Raw genomic sequence first — 23,090 nt, forward strand, 5'->3', positions numbered from 1 at the left:
AGGTTTTGAGGGATGAATAAGAGTTTGTGAATGCTTGGTGGTGAGGCAGATGCCTCTGGGATGGGTAACTCTGGACCCTGCTCGGAGCCCACCCCCCCCTGCAGGGGTCGGGGTCTGATGTGACGTTTGTTCCCGTCCTGGTACCGTCTAGGCAGGCAGGGCTGTGGCTGTCACCGGCCTGGCCCCAGGGGGCCTGGAGACCGCACCCCAGAGCCGGGCCCTGGCATGCCTCTTCCAGAATTGCAAGAGGGATCATGAACGCATGCCCAGTGTTCTCTGCACCTGAAATCTGAGCCAGGAGTGGGCAGAGCTCTGCAGGGCTGCAGGGCTCCTGGGAGACGGTCGTCAGCGCCGCAACCTGGGAGCTTGCAGGGCAGAGCCGCCAGGAAGGAGGCCGCCTGCCCCTCACGCCCTGCGCCTTGACCATGCGGGCCTCTCTGTCCTCAAAGCCTCCCACCACCCCCTCAAGGCTGGCGGTGGCCCCCTCCTCCGCCTGCCTCGTTCACTGAGACTGGGCAGAAGTGGGACCATGTGTCCTCTCCTCTGGGACATGGGGACGAGACCCCCAAATGCCGCATGGGTTATTAGCGCAGGCTGAGCCCCCAGCTCCTAACCCAGACTGGCAGGGCACTGGTGTCCTGCCCAGGGTCGGCTCCACCCAGCTGGCCGGGTTTCTCTGGACCCTGGAGTCTGACTCTGGGCTCAGACCCAGCTTCTGTGACCCGACCCTGAGCCTCGAGTCTCTGTCCTGGGAAGGTGGGTGACAGCTGGGCACTCCTGGCCACGGGCCTGACGGACGCCAGGAGGAGCCCAGCACAGGGCCTGGCATTTGGCCGCTCCAACGCTGGCTCTCACTCTGGCTGGCTCGGCCCTGCTCTGCACCAGCCCAGCGGGCTCAGGTGGACACATCCTGCTTGGAGGACACCCAGTCTGAGCTCTCAGGAGCTGATCTGAATCCAGCACCTTCCCTCGGCCGCTCTGGTGAAGGCCCGTGGGATGATGCATCCCGGACAGTGGGCTGGGGGTCGGGGGCAGGGTGGTTGGAGTTGGGAGAGGAAGCCCAGCTCCACCCAGTGACCAGAAGCAGACCCCTGTGGGCCTGGTGCCCTCTCCCATGCCCGAGGACCAGCTGGACTCGGGCAGGCCAGCCCATCCGCCTTGCAGCCTGCCCAGCCCTGGGCAGAGCCTGTCCCAGGGAGCCCAGCTGGCACGCCAGGGAGACAGGTTCCCAGGCCACACACAGGCTCACTGGCCCCTTAGGTCAGGCGCCACCTGAGACTGGGGTCTGGCCACCGCCGAGCCAGGCCCTTGGAAGGGGGTCGGTGGTGGACTGCTGGGGGAGAACTGAGCCCAGCTTCCCGGAAGTCCCATCGCCCTCTCACCTGTGGGCTGGGCCTGCCAAGGGTGTGGTCGGGCAGGGGAGGGATGTTGCTCTGGGACCCTGCCCCCTGGAAGACAGTTTTAGCAGCATCTTTAGAGCCAGCTCTTTGTGGGCTCCTGATCAGCCCTGGACAGGAGAGGGGGCCTGACCAGGGAAGAGGCTGCAGACAAGGGCTCGGGCTCGGCACGTGCAGGGGTCCTCGAGAGAAGGGGCTTCAGAGAGGACTCTGAGGAGAAGGGGCCCCTGGGTAGGAGCCAGATGGGAGGAGAGGGTGTCCTGGAGACGAGAGGTGAGTCGAGCCGGTCAGAGCAGAAGCGGCCTTCATGGGAGGAAGGGCTCGAAGCCTGTGGGGGTAACAAGGGCTCGAGGGGGAGCACAGGCTGCCACCGGGAGGGCGGCTGCGTGGGGCAGGGGTGGAGGGGGGGCCGCTGCTCCTAGCGGTGGCTGGTTGGAGAGGAGGACCACCTCGGAGGCCCCTGCGCAGCGAGGAGGGGTTTGGGGCTTCCCCACGGCGAGGGTGTGGTTGGGACGACTGCAGGAAGGGCAACCAATGTGGGGCAAGTGTCAGAATGGCAGGGAGGCGGCGTAGATGGGGCTGGAGGCCTGGGACGGGGGCGAGGGTGACAGAGCCCGCAGAGCAGCTTGGGCAGGTGGGAGGCCTGAGCTCCAGGGGGATGAGTGTCACCGGGCCTGGGAAGGGACACCTGGCCCCAGGGGCAAAGAGGCCTGTCAGGTGAGGGGTCATGGTCTCCAAGACTAGACTTTGTGAGGGAGCGACATTACCTGGGCTCAAGCAGGGGCTCTGGGCTTGGGGAGCTTGAGTTCAGATCTGGGGGAAAGTGGGGGCGGGAACTCGGTGGGGTGGACTCAGGAAGGATGAAGTCCCGGCCAGGTCAGGGGCAAGACTGGGCAGAGTTGGGGCTCGGGTGGGGGCCTGGCGAGGGGCACCCTGCTTGGGGAAGGACTGCAGTTGGGGGCCCTGGGGCTGGGAGGGGCCTGAGACTCACGAGGAACTAGGGCCCTGGTGGGGGCTTGGATAGGAGCGGAGTCCTGTGGGGACAGGCGCGCAGACAGGAGCCTGGCTAGACGTGAGCACTGACTTCGTGAAGACAGACTGTGGGCAGAGGGCTCTGTGGGCAGAGGGCTTGGGGAGGCCCAGGCACCCACCTGGCCTGGGACTAGACGCAGAGAGAGCCCAGATGGAGCAGGAAACTCACCGGGCAGAGAAGGGGCAGCACAGAGGGGAAGGGTCCTGGGAACCGGGGCGGGGCGAGACAGGGGGAAGCACAGAAGGGGGAAGGGGCTCTCCCCGGAAAGACAGGTGGGACGGCTCAGCGAGGGGCCGGGGGCTCAGCCAGAGGGAGGACACAGGGAGCGGGTGGGATCCGGAAGACGCAGGCAGGTGGCGCGGGCGCCGGGGCTGGGCGCTGCGGGAGAGCCCATCCCTGCCCAGCTCTGCCCACCCGCAAGGGTCGCCACTTTCGGCCGGCGCCCGCAGCGCCCACCCCACCGGCGGGAGGAGGCGGGGAGGTGGCTGCGCCCGCCGCCGCCGCCGCCGTGAGTCAGGTTTGGGCTGCAGCCGGCGGCCGGCCCTGGCGCTGCGGAGGGCGCGCAGGCAGCGGAGGAGCGGCGCTGCCAGCCCGCGCCCCTCCCCGCGCCGCCCCGCGCGCTCCCCGCGCCGAGGTCGGGCCGCCGGGACGCGGAGCGGCGGGCCAGCCAGCCACCGGCGGGACGGCCAAAGGACGCGCGCAGCGAGCGCAGGGTCGGGCCCGGCCGCCGAGGAGTCGCCAGTAGGTGAGCGCGCGTCTTCCCGCGGCTGCGGCAAACCTGGGCCGGGCTGGGGGCCAGGGGGCGGGCGCCGCGGGGCCCCGGCTGCCGGACCCCCGGGGCGGCGCGGGGCGAGGGCGCGTGGTCTGAGACGGCTCGTTTTGCAGAGTGTCGCTGTGCGTCTGCTCCTGGCGACCGGCGAGTGCGCGCGCTTGGGGTCCCAGAGCTGCTCCGGGCCGGGTCGGGGGGCAGGGGCGATGCGCGCGAGTTCGGAGCCCCCGCGGGAGGCGGGTTCATTCTTCCGCGACTGTGTCGGGGCCTGTGGCGCGGTGTGTGTGAGGGTCACAGTGCGGGCTTGTTTACCTGGAGGCCTCTCTGGGCGCACGGGGTGTGCTGGTGTCTGGAGAGCCGGGCGGTGATGCTGGCGTTTGTGTCCCAAGCGTCAGCTTGTGCCAGCGTGCAGGTGCCGGGCAGAGCTCCGCTCCGCCTGCCGAGCCTGGCAGAGGCCGTGTCATTGTGGGCGTGCGTGCCCTGTGTGGGCGCCGTGTCTGGGGTGCTGCTTGCGTTGTTTACTGAGAGAGCCTGTCGGTCGGGTGCTGGGGGAGTGTGGGAGTGTTGCTGTTGTGTGTCAGCGGGTGAAGTGTTGGGAAGCCCCTGCTGTCCCTGCCAAGGCTGCTCGGAGGGCTTTGGCATGGGGCGGGGGACGGTGGGGGAGGCAGGTGGTGGCCGGCAACTGGCTGCCCCTGCGGGATTTCCGTGTCCCTGGAGCTGTTTATGAGACTGCAAGGGGGAGGCTGTAGGGGCCAAGGTGGGCCCATAGGGTGATCAGGACCCGGCTTATTCTTCGTCTCCCCCTCCCTGCAGGCCCAGGGCCCCGCCCAGTGCCCAGCCCTGCTGGGAGCCCCGGCCAGCACCACGGACGGCACCCAGGAAGCCCGAGTCCCCCTGGACGGGGCCTTCTGGATCCCGAGGCCCCCGGCAGGTTCGCCCAAGGGCTGCTTCGCCTGCGTGTCCAAGCCCCCAGCTCTGCAGGCTCCGGCGGCCCCGGCCCCGGAGCCCTCGGCCTCACCCCCCATGGCGCCCACCCTGTTCCCCATGGAGTCCAAGAGCAGCAAGACAGACAGCGTGCGGGCTGCCGGTGCCCCCCCGGCCTGCAAGCACCTGGCGGAGAAGAAGACCATGACGAACCCCACGACCGTCATCGAGGTCTACCCAGACACCACGGAGGTGAATGACTACTACCTCTGGTCCATCTTCAACTTCGTCTACCTCAACTTCTGCTGCCTGGGCTTCATCGCCCTGGCCTACTCCCTCAAGGTGAGCCAGGAGGATGGAGGAGGGGCTGGGGGTCTGGAAAGCTGAGCAGTGGTGCTGGCCCCTCCTCCCTCACAAAGAAGCCCGTGGGTGCAGCAGGTATAGCGGAGAGGCTGGGGGACCTAGGGAGACGCAGAGGTCGGCCAGCTAGCTCAGGACAGCAGAAGGCCTGCCCATCGCATCCTGAGCTGGGGAACCTTCCAGGGCGTCCTGGCAGGCTCAGCGTCCTCGGGGCCAGGGTCTCTGCATGGCCAATTTGGCTTCTGGGGTTGGGACCTCAGTGTCCTGTCCCCTGTGTAGAGACCTGGGAATTAGGCCTGGGCGCAGCTGCCCCTGGGCATTAGGATGGAGCCAGCGTGGAGGTGAAGAGAGCTTGGAATCCTTCCCCTGTTGATAGGAGGAGGGCTGACGTCACTGCTGGAGACCTTGTCCCAGCCCCGCACAGGGAGCCTGACGCCAGGCAGGCACTCAGGGGGGCTGTGACAGACAGACGGGGCGCTGCCCCCACCACTGCTCTGCCCCTCTCACATGCTTTCCAGTGACCCATCCTGGGGGGATGGGGCGGGGAGGCCGGGGCAGGGAGGCCTGAGTGTGTCCCATGCAGCCTGACCCCGCACCCTCGGTGTGCACGGCTCTCAGAAGGCCTTCCCTCGCTGCTGTGATGGGAGCTGCCGGAGCGGAGCAGACAGGATACCCCCATCCCCTGCTCCCCACCCTCGAGGGCGCAGCGGAGAAAAATGGACCGAAATGGGGGAAGGGAGCTGTGGTTGACTCACACTTGGGGTCCGGAGATCCCTGCGGGTGCGTCAAGACCCAAGAGCCTGGGGCTGCTGGAGCCCAACCCGCGGAGGGGCAGAGGGAGACCCGGGCCTCCCTGTCTCCTCCCGCTTCCCCAAGGGCTGGGCTCTCATCTCGCCAGGTCATCCCTTTTCCTGGGCCCAGATTTGAGCGTCCGGGCGGGCGCATTTCACTGATTGCAGCTGCCCGAGGCAGGGGTGGGGAGCGGGAACACTGGGGAGGGCAGGCTAGAGGCAGAGGAGGGGCTGGCACCCGGGGGGACGGAGGCTGGGACAGCTCTGCTTGCTGCTCTGAGCATGGAGCACCCCCCACCCGTCCCTGTCCCAGCGTCACACGGCCTGGCCACCTGGCCTTCCCGCCTCCTGACTCATCCTCAGGGCCTCCATCCCCCCGCTGCTCACGCGTTCATCTCCAGGCTAGTGTACCCAGCCCTGGGCTCCATCGGACAGGAACTGTGTCCAGTGAGTGTGCATGCGTGTGGGCACGTGTGAGTGTGCACGAGGGCATGAGTGTGTGTGCAAGAGTGTGTGCGTGCATATAGGTGTGAGCATGTATGTGTGTGCTTGAGATGTGCAGGCGTGAGAATGCACGTGTATCTGTGTGAGGGTGTGAGTGTGCATGTGTGTGTAACTGTGTGTACTGTGTGTGTGTGTGCATATAGGTATCAGCGAGCATGTGCGAGTAATTGTATGTGTGGATGTGTGAGTGTATGAGTGTGTCTATGCGCGTGTGTACAACTGTGTGTGCATGAGTGTGCATGTGTGCTTTAGAGGCAGCAAAAGGAAGGGGGTCCCAGGGAGGCCGGGGGAAGCCCCCCAGCCTCAGCTCTGCCTCCGGGGCCCTCCTGCCAGTCCCGCCAGCAGCCCGTGGACCTGGGCGTGGCTGTGAGGCTCCTGTGGGTGCCGGCGGGCCCCGGGCAGGCCCATCTGCCGTGGGTTGTAGGTAGGTCACAGGTTTCTGAACTGAGTGCAAGGCTCTGCGCTGGGGTGGGGGGTGGGAGATGGTGCTTCTAAGAGGCAGAAGGAGCCCCACTGTGCCTCCAGCCGGGCGCTCCCCCACATCCTCCCTGTGGGCTCTCGGAGCAGAGAGGCATGGGACTTACTGGGGAGCGGCATGGGCAGCCAGCAAGGCAAGCTGCCTCTGTCCCCGGCAGAGGGACAGGCGGGCCTGCTGGCCCGGGCTCCCGCACCCGGGAGTTCGGCCATCTGTCTGTCCGGCTGCACGTCTCCTGGCCTGCTGCTCCGGACATTGTTTGCAGCCAGTCGCGGGCACTTGCAAGGGCACCTCACGGCCTTGGGGTCAGGGGGCCTTGGCTGGACTCCTGGACTCCCTGGATCCCTCCGAGCGCTGACCTGCGTCACTGAACCCATCCCCTCCTCCACTCGCAGAGCACGGCCGAACAAAACGGCATTCCCGGGAGCGCCAGGGGCAGGATGGCCTGCCGTGTCCCCACAGCCCCCCTCGGGCGCAGCCAGGTCCGTCTGGGCAGGCGTGGCCACAGACGGGAGCCTGGGGCCGCGGCCTGTGCTGTGGGGGTGGGTGGCCCAGACAGGGCTCACGACGACCGCCAGCCCCCCTTCTCGGTTGGGAGGAGTCCAGCCCCTCCTGCTGGTGCTCCAGGCCCCGCACGGCCCGCTCTCACCTTCGCTTCCTCCTATTCTCTTTTCTCCCACCCATTTGCTCACCCCACGCCCTCCTCCAGCCTCCCATTCACTCCTCCATCCACGCTGTGTAGCACTTTCTTCAGCCCCTCCCCCACCCGCCACCCACCTGGTGCGTCCATCAGGGCTCTGTCTGTGGCCCACACACCTTCATGGATGCGTGTCATCTCTTTCCTCCTGCCCCGTCTTTCCTCGACACCTTCATCTACCGGCTTCCCTGAATCTGTGTATTGATTCATCTGCCCGTGCTCCAAGTCTCGCGCCTGACGTCTTCTTCCACCCTGTCCCTCCCTGACTCTCGTGTAGCCGCCATAGCCATTCATTAACCTCTTCTAGTCAGTCACCCGGTCATCAGTTCATTCAGACACTTCAGCACCCTGTCACTCTCCACCCATTGATCCCACGAGTAATAAATAATTGTCTCGTTCCTAGTAAGTGACAAGCAACACGTGATCCCTGTCTAGAAGAGCTTACATCCTGGCCAGCAGTCAGACAATAATAAAACTTACACTTACGTGAGTCAGGTGGTAATGTCAGCTATGAACAATAAATGAAGCATCGTCAAGGATATACGAGGTGCTATTTTATATACAGTGGGCAAGGAAGGCCTCTTTGATGAGATTATATTTTAGTCTAAACCTGAATGAATTCATGCAGTAGCCATAAATGCATCTGGGAAAGCATATTCCAGGAAAATGGACTGGGTATTACAAAAGCCCCGAGGCAAAGCCAGGTTCAGGGACCAGCGTAGCTGGCGTGGGGGTGAGCCTTGGACCTGGTCCAGAATGGGGGTGTACTGGGCCAGACCACGTGCATTGTGTCTGCCCCAGTAGGATTTTGTTTTGAGTGAAATCTTGGATGAATTTTAAACAAAGAGTCAATATTATGTGGCTTATATTTTAAAAGATTGCCCTTGTTACTGGGGGAGATAGCCCATAAGGGCTTAAGGAGTTGCGGAGCTGGGGACCAGATCAAAGGCTATTGCCTCAGTCAAGTCTTGGTTCAGAAGGTGGGAGCAGAGAGTGGAAGCAGATCCCGTATTTTAAAGGAAAAGTCAGTAGACTATCCTGGTGGGTTGGGCATGAGGTGAGGGAAAAGAGAGAAGAGCCTAAGACTGCTGTTGTTGAGTTGCTCAGTCATGTCCAACTCTCTGCGACCCCACGGACTGTAGCCCACGAGGCTCCCCTGTCCATGGGGTTTCCCAGGCAAGAATACTGGACTGGGGTGCCATTTCCTTCTCCAGGGGATCTTCCCCACCCAGGGATGGAACCTGCGTCTCCTGCATTGCAAGCAGATTCCTTACCTCTGAGCCGCCCAGGAGCTCAAAGGACATTCATCTGATCTGTTGAGAGAACGGAGGTGCCATTCGCACATGAGGAAGGAGGCCGTAGAAGGAACAGGTTTGCAAGGAAAAGACCCTTGCTCACCTTGTCCACCCACCAACGCATGCACTCATGTTTCCACCCTTTCAACTCTTTGCCCGTCCATTTTCTCTCTATAAATTCATATATTCATCTTCCTTCCTTCCAGAGTTTCTCTTCCACGCTGCCAACCATCCGTAGATTCACTCATTCACTTACTTACTAAATTCATGTTCCTTCTGTCTTTTCTTTCTGCCTTTCCTCCCGCTGTTTATCCACCAACCTCATCCATCAGTCTTACTCTTTCCATCCACCCAGCTTGCCATCTAATCTTTTTCTGCCCTGGGTTCATCTGTTTCCCCCCTTACTCATTAATAGCAATAATAGTAGTAACAAAAAGCCAGCAAATACCAATAACCACCAAACAGCACCAGTTATTTATTGAACTTTTATATTCTAGGCACTGTTCTAAGCATGTCTCATTATTTAATTAAATGTAATATTTTATTTAAAGGTAGCAAAACCCTATTGGAGAAGGCAATGGCACCCCACTCCAGTACTCTTGCCTGGAAAATCCCATGGACGGAGGAGCCTGGTAGGCTGCAGTCCATGGGGTCACTAAGAGTCGGACACGACTAAGTGACTTCACTTTCACTTTTCACTTCCATGCCTTGGAGAAGGAAATGGCAACCCACTCCAGTGTTCTTGCTTGGAGAATCCCAGAGATGGGGGAACCTGGTGGGCTGCCGTCTCGGGGGTCGCACAGAGTTGGACACGACTGAAGCGACTTAGCAGCAGCAGCAAAACCCTATGAGACTGGTGCGGCTAACTGCAGATGAGGAAACAGGGGCAGAGGCACCAGGTAAATTCCTCGGGGTCGCCATCAGGTTCGTTTCCTGGACCTTTGACTCGTTACACTCTTCTTTCTATAGTCATCGCCATTTTTCTTTTTTTTTAATTAATTTATTTTTTATTGAAGGATAATTGATTTACAGACTTCTGTTGTTTTCTGTCAACCCTCACCATGAATCAGCCATAGGTACACATACATCCCCTCCCTCTTGAACCTCCCTCCCGTCTCCCTCCCATCGCATCCCTCTAGGTTGATACAGAGCCCCTGTTTGAGTTTCCTGAGCCAGAAAGCAAATTCCCAATGGCTCTCTAGCTTACATATGGCAGTGTAAGTTTCCGTGTTACTGTCTCCATACACCTCACCCTCTCCTCCCCTCTCCCCATGTCCATCAGCCTATTCTCTGTCTGTTTCTCCGTTGATGTCCTGCAAATAAATTCTTCAGTACCATTTTTCTAGATTCCATATATATGCATTGGAATACAATATTTATCTTTCTCTTTCTGACTTACTTCACTCTGTATAGTAGGCCCTAGGTTCATCCACCTCATTAGAACTGACTCGAATGCATTCCTTCTTATGGCCGAGTAATATTCCGTAGTGTATATGTAACACAACTTCTTTATCCATTCATCTGTCGATGGACATCTAGGTTGCTTCATGTTCTAGCTATTGTAAAGAGTGCTTCAATGAACAACGGGATACATGGGTCTTTTTCAACTTTGGTTTCCTCAGGGTATATGCCTAGGAGTGGGATTGCTGGATCATCAGTTCAGTTCAGTCACTCAGTCGTGTCTGACTCTTTGCGACCCCATGAATCGCAGCACCCCAGCACGCCAGGCCTCCCTGTCCATCACCAACTCCCGGAGTTCACTTAGACTCACGTCCATCGAGTCAGTGATACCATCATATGGTGGTTTTATTCCTAGTTTTTAAGGAATCTCCCTACCGTCTTCCACAGTGTCTCTATCAGTTTACATTCCCACCAACAGTGCAGGAGCGTTCCCTTTTCTCCACACCCTCTCCAGCGTTTATGGTTTGTAGACTTTTTGACGAGGGTCATTCTGAGCTGTGTGAGGTGGTATCTCACGGTGGTTTTGATTTGCGTTTCTCTAATAATGAGCGATGTTGAGCATCTCTTCACGCGTTTGTCAGCCATCTGTGTGTCTTCGTTGGAGAAATGTCTGTGTAGGCCTTTTCCCACTTTTTGATGAGGTGGTTTGTTTTTCTGGCCTGGAGTTGCATGAGCTGCTTGCATATTTTGGAAATTAATCCTTTGTCAGTTGTTTCATTTGCTATTATTTTCTCCCATTCTGAGGGTTGTCTTTTCACCTGCTTTTGCTTTCCCTTCGCTGTGCAAAAAGCTTTTAAGTTTAATCAGGTACCATTTGTTTGCTTTTGCTTTTATTTATTTCTTTTTTTAAAGCATGTTTTGGCCGTGCTCTGTGGCACGCGGGATCCTACTTCCCAGACCAGGGATTGAACCTGAGCCCCGGCACTGGCAGCACAGAGTCAAAACCACTGGACCAGGGAGGCCACAGCTGGTCATCACCTCCTGCCTGTTCATTCACTCATGTCTTCCTCTCTAGCTTACTGCACTTTCTATCCATCTCTCCCTTTACTCATTCACTCATCCAACTGTACAGCCTTCTTTTCTGCTCTTCTCCACCCTTTCTCGCTATCTAGCCACCCCTTCTATCAGTACAGCTAATCGTTCATCCATTAAAACTTGGATTTGTCGATCCTTCTTCTCTCTCGACTTTTTCCTCTTCGTGACCTTGTATCCACCCCCCACCGCCCCAGCCAGTCATCTGCCGGCCATCAGTACATTTCTGTCTCCTCCTTTCATTTATTCACGCTTCCTGTTCAATCACCTCTAAATTAAGTTGCTCATTCATCCGTTTGTGTATTCGCCTTCCCTGTCTTTCCTCTACTCCTTTCTCCCAGTTGCTTACCATGTCCATCCAGGTAGTCCGCTCTGGAGCTGGCGTCAGTTCGTCTGTCCACCCGTCCACCCATCTTCCCTCCCTTCCCGTCACACACACTCTGTCACCCCAGTAACATACACGCTCATCAGAGAGCGTGTATATTACCATCCATTTATCCGCCTGCTCATGCTCCCATTTTTCTCATTTCCTTGCTTCAGTTGACTTACCCAGTTACCCATCCATCAGTCTGTTCACTCGCCAAAGGGCCTTCCTTCTCTTTCCCTTATCCAGCCACCATCGTCCAGCGACCTCTCTGCCCTGTGCTACGCATCCGTTTATCCACTCCGCTCCTCCATGTTTATTCCTCCTCCTTCAGCCCATTGCACCCACCGCCATCCTTCCTTCCTCTTTGCCTTTCTTCTGCTCTGTTTTTTTTTTTTTTTTTTTGAGGGGGCGGCTACTCTGGGTCTTCATTGCAGCACACGGGCTTCTCTAGTTGCAGCACAGGCTTAGCTGCCCCTCGGCACGTGGGACCTTAATTCCCCAACCAGGGATCGAACCCATGTTCCCTGCGTTGGAAGGCAGATTCTTAACCTCTGGACCACCAGGGAAGCCCTGTTTCTTCTGCTTTTCTCGCCCGCTCATCTCAGCCTCCCCTCCTCACTGCCTCTTGCTTCCCGATCTCCTAACGGGGTGCTCCCAGGCGTGGTCCTTGGTCCTCCTCTTCCCGTCGTCGGCGCTCAGTCCCTTGGTGCTCTCGTCCAGTCTCAGAGCTTTAAGTGGCATCTTTATGTTGATGCTCCTCCAATTTGTATCTCTGCCCTAGACCTTACCCCTAAACTAGGCTCTACAAAACCTACCTGCTCAAAATACCTAGCTGTATGTCTAGAAGACATTTCTAGCTTCACGTCAAAAGTCAAACTACTGAATTGCTCACAAGCGTTCTCCTCCTGGAGTGCCCTACAACCCCCTTATTTCAGTAGATCAAAAAGCCTTGCAATCATCTCAAATTCCTTTCTTTTTTTATCACACTGCACATCTGATCCCAGTAAATACTGTCAGCTGTGTCTTCAAAATAGACCCAGAAAACGGTCAGTTCTTACCACCTTCATGTCTACTGACCTGACATGACCCACCCTGCCCACTCACCTGGGCTGTTAAGGGAGCCTCTTTTCTGCTTTTCTCCAGCCTCTGCCCCTGCAGTATGTTCTACACACAGCATCCAGAATTATCAGAGTAAAAAACTCCAGAGCCTGCCTGTTTTCTGCTAAAAAGTGCCTATGAAGCCCCACACAAATTGCTCCTTGACAGTCTCCTCTCTGATTTTAAGCCCCCCTCCACTCTCCTCTGGGTTCTGCTCTCCTCACACTGGCCTCTGGTTATTCCTCTGGTAGAACTCAGCACATCTACACCTGGGAGCTTTGTCTTTAGACACCTGTTTTCCCTGCAAGTCAGCGTATGACCATCTCTCCACGCTCTCCTGGGCTTTACCCAAACATCCCTGCTCCCTGGGTTCTTTCCTGAGTGTCCACAGGAAGTCCATCCACCCCTACACACTCCCACCCTCCTGTGCATCTATGTCTCCCTGTGTTAGCTTGCCATCCATCCTCCACCCTCCAGGCAGCCAGACATCAGTGCCATCTATCTGCCTAACCCAGGCCCTGCCTTTTGTCCATATACCCACCCATCCATCTATCCACCCAACCATCCTTCCATCTATTCACCTATCCATCCACCCACCCACACATCCATCTATCCACCCATCCCCCCATCCACCCATCCCCCCCACCCATCCATCCATCCATTCACCCATCCACCCATCCATCCATCCACCCATCCATCCATCCCCCCATCCACCCACCCATCCTTCCATCCATCCATCCATCCACCCATCCACCCATCCATTCACCCATCCACCCACCCACCCATCCACCCATCCATCCATGTATCCACCCATCCATCCATCCATCCATCTATCCATCCACCCACCCACCCACCCATCCATCTATCCACGCACCCATCCATCCACCCATCCATCCATCCATCCATCCACCCACCCACCCATCCACCAATCTGCTGATGCAAAGACTTTCTCTTCCTGCCTCTCCTGTCTCTCTCCTTGCTCCCTTTCTTCCTCCTCCCAGGCTCTGCTTGCAGTATGCTCAGACCTGCACCTCTCTGGGCTCTGTGGAAGGAGAAGGTGGGAGGAAAGGGGACTCCTAAGACCTGGCCTGGATGAGGCCAGGGGCGCCTCCCCAGGGACACTCCTTCCCAGCCCGAGGATCTTGGGAGTAGGCCCACCGCTGTCTGTGGCTCCCTGGGACTTATTGGACTGCAGGCCGCTCCTCTCACTTGGGCGTGAGTGTGGCTGTGCTGGGTCTTCGCTGCATCAGGCGGGCTTTCTAGCTCCAGCGTGGGGGCTTCGCTTGCGGTGCATGGGCTGAGTTGCCCCATGGCAAGTGGTCTTAGTTTCATGACCGAGATCTAACCACGTCCCCTGCATTGGAAGGCAGCTTCTCAACCCCTGGCCCACCAGGGAGGCCCCCGTTCACTTTAATATCCCGTCTCGAGGCCCCGGGGGCTGCCCCTTGTCCACAGCGTGTGTCCTCAGGGAGCCCCAGTTAACTGTAAGTGAGGCGGAACCAGTCAAGTCAGCACACACTTGTGACGCCCCCTCACCCAGTCACAGACTCTCTGAGGCCAGCTTCCTCTTCCGTCTATTTTCCCAGAGCTGGTGGCGTAGAGTCGACCCGTGACACTGAACACGCTTAAGGTGTACGCGATGACCTGACACGTGTGCGTCGCGTGGAGTGGTTTCTACAGCAGGGTTAGTTAGCACTCCATCACTTCTCATAATTACCTGTTTTTAATTTTTTTGGTAGTAAGAACACTGAATTTTTACCCTCTTAGCAACTTTCAAGTACGTAAAACAGCATCAACAACCCGTGTTATTATAAATAGTTCTATGTCTTTAATATTTATTTTATTTATGTGTTTATTTGGCTGTGCTGGGTCTTCGTTGCAGCGTGTGAATGCAGCAGGATGTGGGATCTCGCTCCCTGACCAGGGATCCAGCCCGGGCCTCTGCATTGGGAGTGTAGAGTCCTAGCCGCTGGGCCACCAGGGAAGTCCCCTAAGTGTTTTAGATTTACCTAAAAGTTACCAGAAAGGAGATACAAGAACCCCTGCATGCCCTTCACCCAGACCCCCAGCAGTTAATAGTTCACCACATCCAGTGTCTCTTCTGCGTGTGTGCTCACTCACCCAGTCACGTCCGACTCCTTGTGACCCCAAGGACCGTAGCCCTCCAGGGGTTCAGCCCTCCTCTGTTCGTGGGGTTCTCCAGGCAAGGATACAGGAGCAGATGCCACACCTTCCTCCAGGGGGTCTTTCTGACCCAGGGATTAAGCCACGTCTCTTGATGTCTCCTGCATTGGCAGGCAGATTCTTTACCACTGATGCCACCTGTTAAATACAGGTTATTTGTCTCATAAACTGAGAGTAAGTTTCAGATCTGATGCCCCTAAGCCTCCCCCGCCCCGCCCCCAAAGTCCAGCGCACGTTTCCACCCAGAAAGGACATCCTTGGGCAGTAGCCCCGTGTGGTGGTCAGGAATCGGGAACTGACCCAGGCTCAGGGCTACCCTCTCCTGGGCCCTCTGCCTCAGGCCCTCCCGCCTGGCCCGTGTGTCCACTCTCAGCCCTGACTGCTGGTCTTACTGCTCCTGGCTTCAGGTCCGGGACAAGAAGCTCCTCAACGACCTGAATGGGGCGGTGGAGGACGCCAAGACGGCACGGCTGTTCAACATCACGAGCTCCGCGCTGGCCGCCTCCTGCATCATCCTGGTCTTCATCTTCCTGCGGTACCCGCTCACCGACTACTGAGGCCCCAGTGGGCACACCAGCGGGACACGCGGCCCTGAGACATGGCCAGAGCAGAGCCGGGCGTCCGCCCTGGGCACCCCCTGACCCCAAAGCTGTGAGCCAGGCAGTGGGGCCATTGGAAGCTTCGTCTGTCAAGGGGGCAGCGAGCTTCGTGCTGCCCCGGCCTCTCTGCCTCTTGGCCCCCTGCCCGTTTCTGGGGGCCCCTGGGTTTCTGCCTGTGCTGCTGCACCCCGGCTTTGAGTGGCTGCCCCCTCTCCCTGCCTGTGCCCCCACCCGGGCTCCCGAGGCCCCTCAGACCTGACACCCTGCAAGAAGGGCCCGTATGGGGCCTCCCAGGGTGGGGCGGGGGCCTGCCAGCATCTGGGGGCTCACTCCCCCCACGACCCCACCTCCTCCAAGCTGTGACCCTGCTCGGAGCTCTTGCATCTGTGAACCTCCAATAAAATACTCGAAAATACTCGCCCAGCTATGGCCCCGTCTCCTAGCCACCCCCCACCCCCGCCCCCAGGCAGGTGGGATTCGGAGGCTTCGGGAACCCCATTCAGGCACTGCCTGGGGGTCCTGAGTGCCGCACCCAGCTGACTTTTCCAGGGATCGTCCACCCTGTAACCCTGGGGGTCTTCTGCCTGCTCTGCAGGATGGGACTGAGGGGGCTTTTGGTGGCTGCCTCCTTGGAGAGGAGGGAAAGGGGCAGGCACAGCTGCCCTCCTGGCAGAGAGTGAGAACTGGCAAAGCCCAACAGCAGGAGGGAGCACCGGGGCAGTGACTGCCGCGCCCAGTCCCTCTCGGGCACCGGGAGCCGCATGCGAGGCCTCCAGGCGAGCCTGGCACACGCAGGGCTCTGAGGTGGCGCTGAGGGTCAGGGCTGGCTTGGCTGGACGTAGGCTGTGGCCAGAAGTGGGCACTTGGGAGTGCGGGCAGTGGGCTGAGGGGGGGCACTGGGAGGGTCTCGGGGGGCGAGGGGGAGAGTTTGGGGACCGGCTGGAGGCGGGCCGGGGGGAGCCAGGAAGGGCGCCTGTGTCTCCAGCATGGATGGTGGGGCTGGCGGGGCAGCTGAGCGTTGAGACTGGGAGACTGAGGAAGGGGACAGTTTGAGACAAGCCCCCCCGGGGGGCGGGGAGGACAGCTCCTGAAGGGGCCTGAAGCCCCCTGGGACTTGGGGCCTTGAGGGAGGAAGGAGCCAGGAAGGGGTGGGGTTGCTGGGAGGGGCGCTATGGAGGAGGGGGGTGGTCACCCCTCCCAGAACCGGGCGGTGGACAGAGGGGAGAGGGCTGGGGAGGGGGCATGCAGAGGGCCAGGTCCGGCGCCTAGGGGGTGGGAGGGGGACAGACAGAGGGGGCGGGGCGGGCAGCGAGGGCCGTGTCCAGATAGACCGCGTCCCTCACCAGGGCAATGCTTGGAGGCATGTGGGTGCAGGCCTGGGAGTGCGGGCTTCCCTTCGGGCCTCGCTCGGAGAAGAGACCCCCCTCCATGGTGCCTGCTGGGGAAGTGGGTCATCGGGACGGCCGCTGGTCTCCGGGGAGGTGTACGCCCGGCTGGCTTTGGTGGTTGATGGTCCGGGGTACCAGGCATGGCTCAGCTGTGCTTCGCTGCCCAGGGGTGGGAGGGGAAGACCAGGTGGCGGGCCAGGAGGGGCGTCCACGCGGTGGGAGTTGGAGTGGGATGCGGCTGGTGTTCGGTTGGGAGGAGGCAGCGGGCCCGGAGGCTAGAATCCCACGGGTCCTCGTTCAGGGGAAAAGGGAGTCAAGGTGGGGCGCAGGGCTCATGGGAGTAGCGGTTTGGAGTGCTATGACCCCTCGGCCTGGAGAAGCGCTTCCCAGGTGGGAGTATAAAGGACCTGGGTGCTGGCTGCACCCCCAGGACATGGCCCAGGGCTCAGAGTGGAGACCAGGCCTGAGTCTGGAAGCTTCAGGTCAAGGGGGTGAGACCTGGGTGGACAGAGGCAGAGATGGGTGAGCGAGCTGGACTATAGCTGTGAAGGAGAACAGGAGCACTGGGGGGCAGGGAAGGGGAGGGGACGCAGGGACATGGAAGTGTTGACCCCTGACCCCAGGGGGCGGTGCGGAAGGGCAGGCTGGAAGGGAGCGGCCAGCCTTCAGGAGGTCTCCACGGAGGGCCAGAGCCAGGGGTGCGGTTGGCGGTGGGCTGGGGGACACAGCATCTGGGTGCCTGGCCGGCCCTGAAGGTCAGTTGCAGGCGCTCTCAACACTTCCTGGGTGAGGCCCAAGAGGATGCCCACCGCAGCCCAGGGTCCCGGGAGGAGTCATGATGGGGGGGCTGCGGCCGTGGGAGAGAGGCCTCGCGTGCGCTGTGGGTCACAGGTCAGCCTGGACTCGCCCTGGTGCCCCAGGGCTCTGTCCTGCCCGGCGAGGGTGGGGAAAGTGCAGGGGAAGTGCTTCCTTGGCTCACTGTCCTCACGCCTTGGGTGCCGGTGGATGACTGCCCACCGGGGACAGGTCCCGGGAGAAGGGCATCGTGTTTAGGCCGCCGCGGCCAGCTTCTCCCTGGGCCGTGCCCGCCCAGGGCAGGCCTCGGGCTCCTGTCTCCTCACAGCCAGCAGAGGCGCCCTCGGCTCCCGGGAGCTCGTGTCCGGTCCTGGGCAGCAGGGAGCAGGCAGGCAGCCCAGAGGTGCCAGCCTTGCCCCTCGGGCTCAGGGGAGGGTGGAGCCCAGGCAGGGACCACGCAGGTCAGGCAGACCCCCACCCGCACAGGCGGCGGGCGGCACAGGCTCCACCTCGGTCTCTGGCTTCCAGGTCTGTGTCTTTGCTCTTCCTCAAGGGCTGGGTTCTTCCTCGACCTTCCAGCGCACCGCCCTACCCCCTGCACTACTCCTTCCCCGTCTCTGATTTCCGCAGTGCCTGGCACGCGTGAGCCATTTGCAGTAAGCACTCAAGAATTACATGTGAACGAACTGCCCTGGCTCACTCTCTTCCTGCCCCTCCTGGATGCGGCCCCCAGACTCCTGCAGCTTTGGGAGCATCAGGTGACTTTCCTCCCCCTCCCCTCCCCTCCCCCTTGTACTGCCCTGGGCCACTGCTCTCACAGCCCCCAGCCTGCAGTCTCCCTTTTGAAAGGATCAGGACCAAGTAGCCGAATGGGGAGCAGATCTGAAGGGCGAGTCTGGCTGTGTGCCTGCATTTGAGTGTGTGTGTGCACTTTGCATGTGTGTGTGCACACCTGCCTGCAGGCGCGTGTGTGTTGGGGTGGAGGGGCCTCGAGGCCAGGCTTGGCCTCTCTTGCCGTGACCACAGCCCTTCAGAGTCCTGCAGGGCCCCCCCTGCACTTCCAAGCCCACAGTCCACTCCAGCTTGACTCTGCAGACACTGGAAACCCACAGAATATTCTTCCTGAATCGCGTGCTCTCAGCTCCCCACAGGTGTGCAGAGCTCCTGTTGCCACCCAAGGACTTGCCCCCCTACAGAATAGCGAAGACAGTTGAGACGGGGTGACCGGGGCTGGGGGGCAAGTCCCAGACCGCTGCAAACCCCAGGCTCACGAGACTTGCTCCTCTGCGCCTGATCTGAGGACTGGAGGACAGGGGGGTCTTCTGAGCCACACCCCTGCCTCTCAATTCCACCTGCCGGGGCTGGGACCCCAAGGGAAGTCTCGGGACTGGTTTCCAGGACAGAAAGACGTCACCTGGGAGAACAGCCAGGCGGCTCGGGGAAGGAGGTGGAGCCGATCAGGCCGCAAATTCAAGACCATCAGAGCCCAAACACGGGTAGAGCTCGCACAGCACAGGCGGGCTGGTGAGTCAGTAAAACAGGAAGCGAAATTATAACCAACACCACAGAAATACAAGGCATCACGAGAGACCGCTATAAGGAGCTCTGTTTCGATAAACCTGGAGGAAATGGACACATTCTTAGAAAGGTGCGATCTGTCAGGACTGAACCAGGAAGAAAGAGAAGATATGAACCACAGTTACAAGTGCCGAATGGAATCCGTGATGTAAAAACTGCGGCTGGGACTCTGCTCCCAGGGCAGGTTCGATCCCCGGTCAGGGAACTGGACCCCACATGCCTCAGTGAAGGTGGAGGATCTCTCATGCCGCAAAAAGACCCAGCACAGCCAGATTATACATATTTATACATATTTATATGCCCAAAAAACAGAAAGTCCAGGACCAGAAGGAAATGGCCACCCACTCCAGTACTCTTGTCTGTAAAATCCCATGGACAGAGGAGCCTGGTGGGCTGCAGTCCGTGGGGTCGCAAAGAGTTGGACACGACTGAGGGACTGAGCACACAGATGGCTTCACAGTCAAATTCTTTCAAACATTTAGAGAGGAGATAACACCCGTCCTTCTGAAACTACTCCAAAAAATTGCAAAGGAACCAACACTCCCAAACTTATTCTATGAGGTCACTATCACCCTGATACCAAAATCAGACAAAGAGATCACACACAAAAAAGAGAAAATTACAGGCCAGTATCACTCATGAACATATATACAAAAAAAAAAAAAAAAGCCTCAACAAAATATAAGCAAAAAATCCTCAACAAAAATATAAGCAGACAGAAGGCAACAATATGTGAAAAGGATTACACCCCAGGATCAAGCAGGATTTACCCCGAGGATGCCAGGAGTTTTCAACATCTTCACATCAGTCAGCGTGCTGTGCCACACTGGGCCTCCCTGGTAGGTCAGTTGGCAAAGACTCCACCTGCAATGCAGGACACCCTGATTCGATTTCTGGGTCAGAAATATCCGCTGGAGAAGGGATAGGCTACCCACTCCATATTCTTGCGTGGAGAATTCCCATGGATCCTCAAATCAATGTGATGATATACCACATTAACAAAATGAAGAATAAAGATCATATGATCACCTCAGTAGATGCAGGAAAGACTTTTAACAAAATTCAATACCCATTTATGATATATACATTTTTTAAAAAACATCTCCACAGAGTGAACATAGAGGGACCATAGCTCAACATAATAAAGGTCGCATATGACAAGAGCACAGCTAACGTCATGTCTGTGGTGAAAAGCTGAAAGCTTTCCCTTAAGATCAGGAACAAGGCAAGTATGCCTGTTCTTACCACTTTTACTCAACATAGCATTGAAAGTCTTAGACACACACACCAACTGGATGAGGAAAAGAAAGAAAAAGAGCCCAGACTGGAGAGAAAGAGGTGAAACTGAGACTGTCTGCAGATGACAGGGCGTTATACGTGGAAAATCCCAAGGATGCGTCCAGCACACGGCTAGAGCTCATCAATGAATTCAGCACATCTGCAGGATTAAGAATTAAGACACAGAAATCTTCTAGTCTACACTAACAATGAAATTCAGGAAAAGAAATTCAGAAAACAATCCAATTTGCTATAGCATCAAAAAGAATAAACCACCTAAGAACAAACGTGCCTAAGGAGGCGAAAGACACTGAAGGCAGCAGTTGAAGATAGTACGAATAGATGAAAAAATACAGCACGCTCATGAATTGCGAGTTTCAATGCTGTTAATATTACCACAGTGCCCAAGGCAATCGATAGGTACAGTGCAAGCCCAGCAGAACGCTAGTGGACTTTGCCCACGGAACTAGAAATGCAAAAATAACCCCAACGATCTTGAGACAGAGGAGCAGAGCTGGAGGAGTCATGGCCCCTGACTCCAAAGTGAAGTACGAAGCTGCGGTCATCGGGACAGTGTGGTGCTGGCACAAAACCAGAAATATGGGCCAATGGACAGAACAAAGAGCCCCGAGGTAACCCTACACTTCCGTGGTCAGTTAGCACGATGAAGGAGGCAGGAACAGACAACAGAGAGAAGACAAGCCTCTTCCATACGGGGTGCTGAAAACTGGACAGCTGCCTGGGGAAGAATAAAATTAGAACACTTTTCACACCATGTACAAAAATTAATTCAAAAAGGACTAGAGACCTAAACGGAAGGCCAGAAGTCATAAAACATCTACAAGAAAACATAAGCAGAACACTCTGACATAAATTGCAGCAATATTCTTGGGGTGCTGTCTTCTCAGGCAAGAGAATCAAAAGCAAAAATAAACAAATGGGACCTAATTAAACTTAAAGGCTTTTGCGCAAGAAAGCAAACCATTGACAAAGCAAAAACGACCTACACACTGGGAAGAAACATTTACACATGATGTGATTGACAAGGGATTAATATCCAACATATACAAACAGCCAGTACAATTCAATATCGAAAAACGCCCAAAGAATCCAATCAACAGACGGGCAGAAGACGCGAATAGAAATCTCTGTCCCAAAGAAGGCATACCGGTGGCCAGCAGGCACGAAATGGTCCTCAACACTGTGAGTTACTAAAGAGAAAGGCAAATTGAAACCGCAGTGAGACATCACTTCACACCTGTCAGAACGGCCGTCGTCAAAAGTCTACAAGTAACAAGTGTTGACGAGGACGTGAGGAAAGGGAACCTTGTGCTCTGTTAGTGGGAATGTAAGTCGGTGCAGCCTGTGGAAAACTGTGGGGTTATACATAACGGAAGTTTGCTCGGCCATAATAGAGAATAAAATCTTGCCATTTGTGACAATACGGATGGATCCCGAGGGTGTTATGCTAAGTGAAATAAGTCAGACAGAGAGACAGGTGCTGGATGATTTCACTTACATGTGAAATCTGAAACACGCGAGCAAGTATGTCAAAACCGCGAGGATCACAGACACAGAGAATAAACAAGTGGTTTCCAGGTGAGGGGTGGGGAGCAAAGAAATGAGTGGAGGAGCTTAAGAGGTACACGCTTCCGGTTACAGACTAGATGTCACGGGCTGAGATGTACAGTGTGGGTAACATGGTCAGTAACTATGTAATAGCTTTGTCTCTTCTCATAACGTGTATGGTAACGTCAAACCACCGTGCTGTGTACCAGGAACTAACCCAGTTCTGTGAGTCAACCACGCTTTTTCTCAGTTGCTTTGTTTATGAGTTTTCGGCTGTGCCGGACCCCCGTTGCTGCGCGGGCTCTCCTCCAGCTGCGACCAGCAGGGGCTACTCTGCAGCTGTGGCGTGCGGGCTTGAGAAGCCACCCCACTGAGAGTGAGGAGGCTTCTGCTGCTGCGGGTCACAGCTCTAGGGCACACGGACTCAATCTCTGTGGTGCGTGGGCTTAGGTGCTCATGGCGTGTGGGATCTTCCCCGCCCAGGGACTGATCCTGTGTCTCCTGCATTGGCAAGCATATTCACCAGGGAAGCCCTTGAATTGTATTTTAAAAGCAAACAAGCAAACTTGTAGGAAAATGAGATCGGATATTGGCTCCTGGAAGGAGGGGTTGGGGGAGTTGGATGCAGGCAATTGCAAGGTAAACTTGCAGTTATAAAAGAGATAAGCCCTAGGGACACAAATTCTTTACTGCATGTAGGAACGTTGAGAAGTAAATGCCGAGTTCTCATCACAAGGAAAAACCTTTTTCTATTTGTTTTATATCTACATGAGATGATAGATGCTGAGCAAACTTTGCTGGTCATCATTTCTCAATGTATGTAAGTCAAATCATTACGTTGCACATCTTAAAATTATACAGCGCTATATAGCTCAGAAAAACTGGAACACAAGAAAAGCATCGATATACTTGACAAGTCAAGGCACGCGTGGGTGACATCTGGGTGCGGATAAGATTCCATTTCTTGATGCTGGTGCTGGTTACATGAATATCTGATTTATAAAAGCATTAGGTTGTACAACTGTGCCTTATGTAGTTTTCTGCATGATATATATTTATTTATATACATACCCTTTTTCTTTAGAAATGCATATTTATATATGTGTATACAAGTGTATATTCATAACAGTGTCATTCATAAGCATCAGTGGGAAATGAATATCTGGTAGCACACATTGTCACATACCTATTAAAAAGGGTAAGTGTGCACATCTTTGTTTAGACTCAAGTAATCCCCTGGGGAGTTCACCCTTGTGTTTATTCATAAATAACAACAGTGCAGAGAATAGAATGCCTCTGGGAGAAAAATGACTGTGGGAAGGGAAACAGGTGAGCAGGAAATGTTCAATTGTATTGTGAACAGAGACGCACAGAGAGGAGCGGGGGCGCCTAGAGGGGGTGTCCGGGGAAGAAGGCGGCAGCCCGAGGCTGGAGAGGAAGCGACCACGTGGAGGGGGTGAGAAGGGCACCTTCATGGGGGTGGGCACCAGTAACCA

General features: G+C 57.0%; 1 protein-coding gene across 2 annotated transcripts; it reads left to right on the forward strand.

Annotated features, from left to right (window-relative positions):
* Positions 1–1,955: 1,955 nt before the first annotated feature.
* IFITM10 (interferon induced transmembrane protein 10) lies at positions 1,956–15,401 on the forward strand. Of its 2 annotated transcripts, XR_011564980.1 has the most exons (4): positions 1,956–2,114; positions 4,013–4,465; positions 13,790–13,887; positions 14,795–14,933. XR_011564980.1 is itself a non-coding variant. In XM_070783091.1 (3 exons), the coding sequence occupies exons 1-3, from the start codon at positions 1,971–1,973 to the stop codon at positions 14,942–14,944; spliced, it is 747 nt and encodes a 248-aa protein (XP_070639192.1). In that variant the 5' UTR covers positions 1,956–1,970; the 3' UTR covers positions 14,945–15,401. The 2 variants fall into 2 exon arrangements, 1 of the variants encoding a protein (XP_070639192.1); XM_070783091.1 differs by lacking the exon at positions 13,790–13,887 and having other exon boundaries at positions 14,795–15,401.
* Positions 15,402–23,090: the final 7,689 nt, after the last annotated feature.

The sequence above is a fragment of the Bos indicus genome, chromosome 29 (genome assembly GCF_029378745.1).
Source record: "Bos indicus isolate NIAB-ARS_2022 breed Sahiwal x Tharparkar chromosome 29, NIAB-ARS_B.indTharparkar_mat_pri_1.0, whole genome shotgun sequence".
Taxonomy (NCBI): domain Eukaryota; kingdom Metazoa; phylum Chordata; class Mammalia; order Artiodactyla; family Bovidae; genus Bos; species Bos indicus.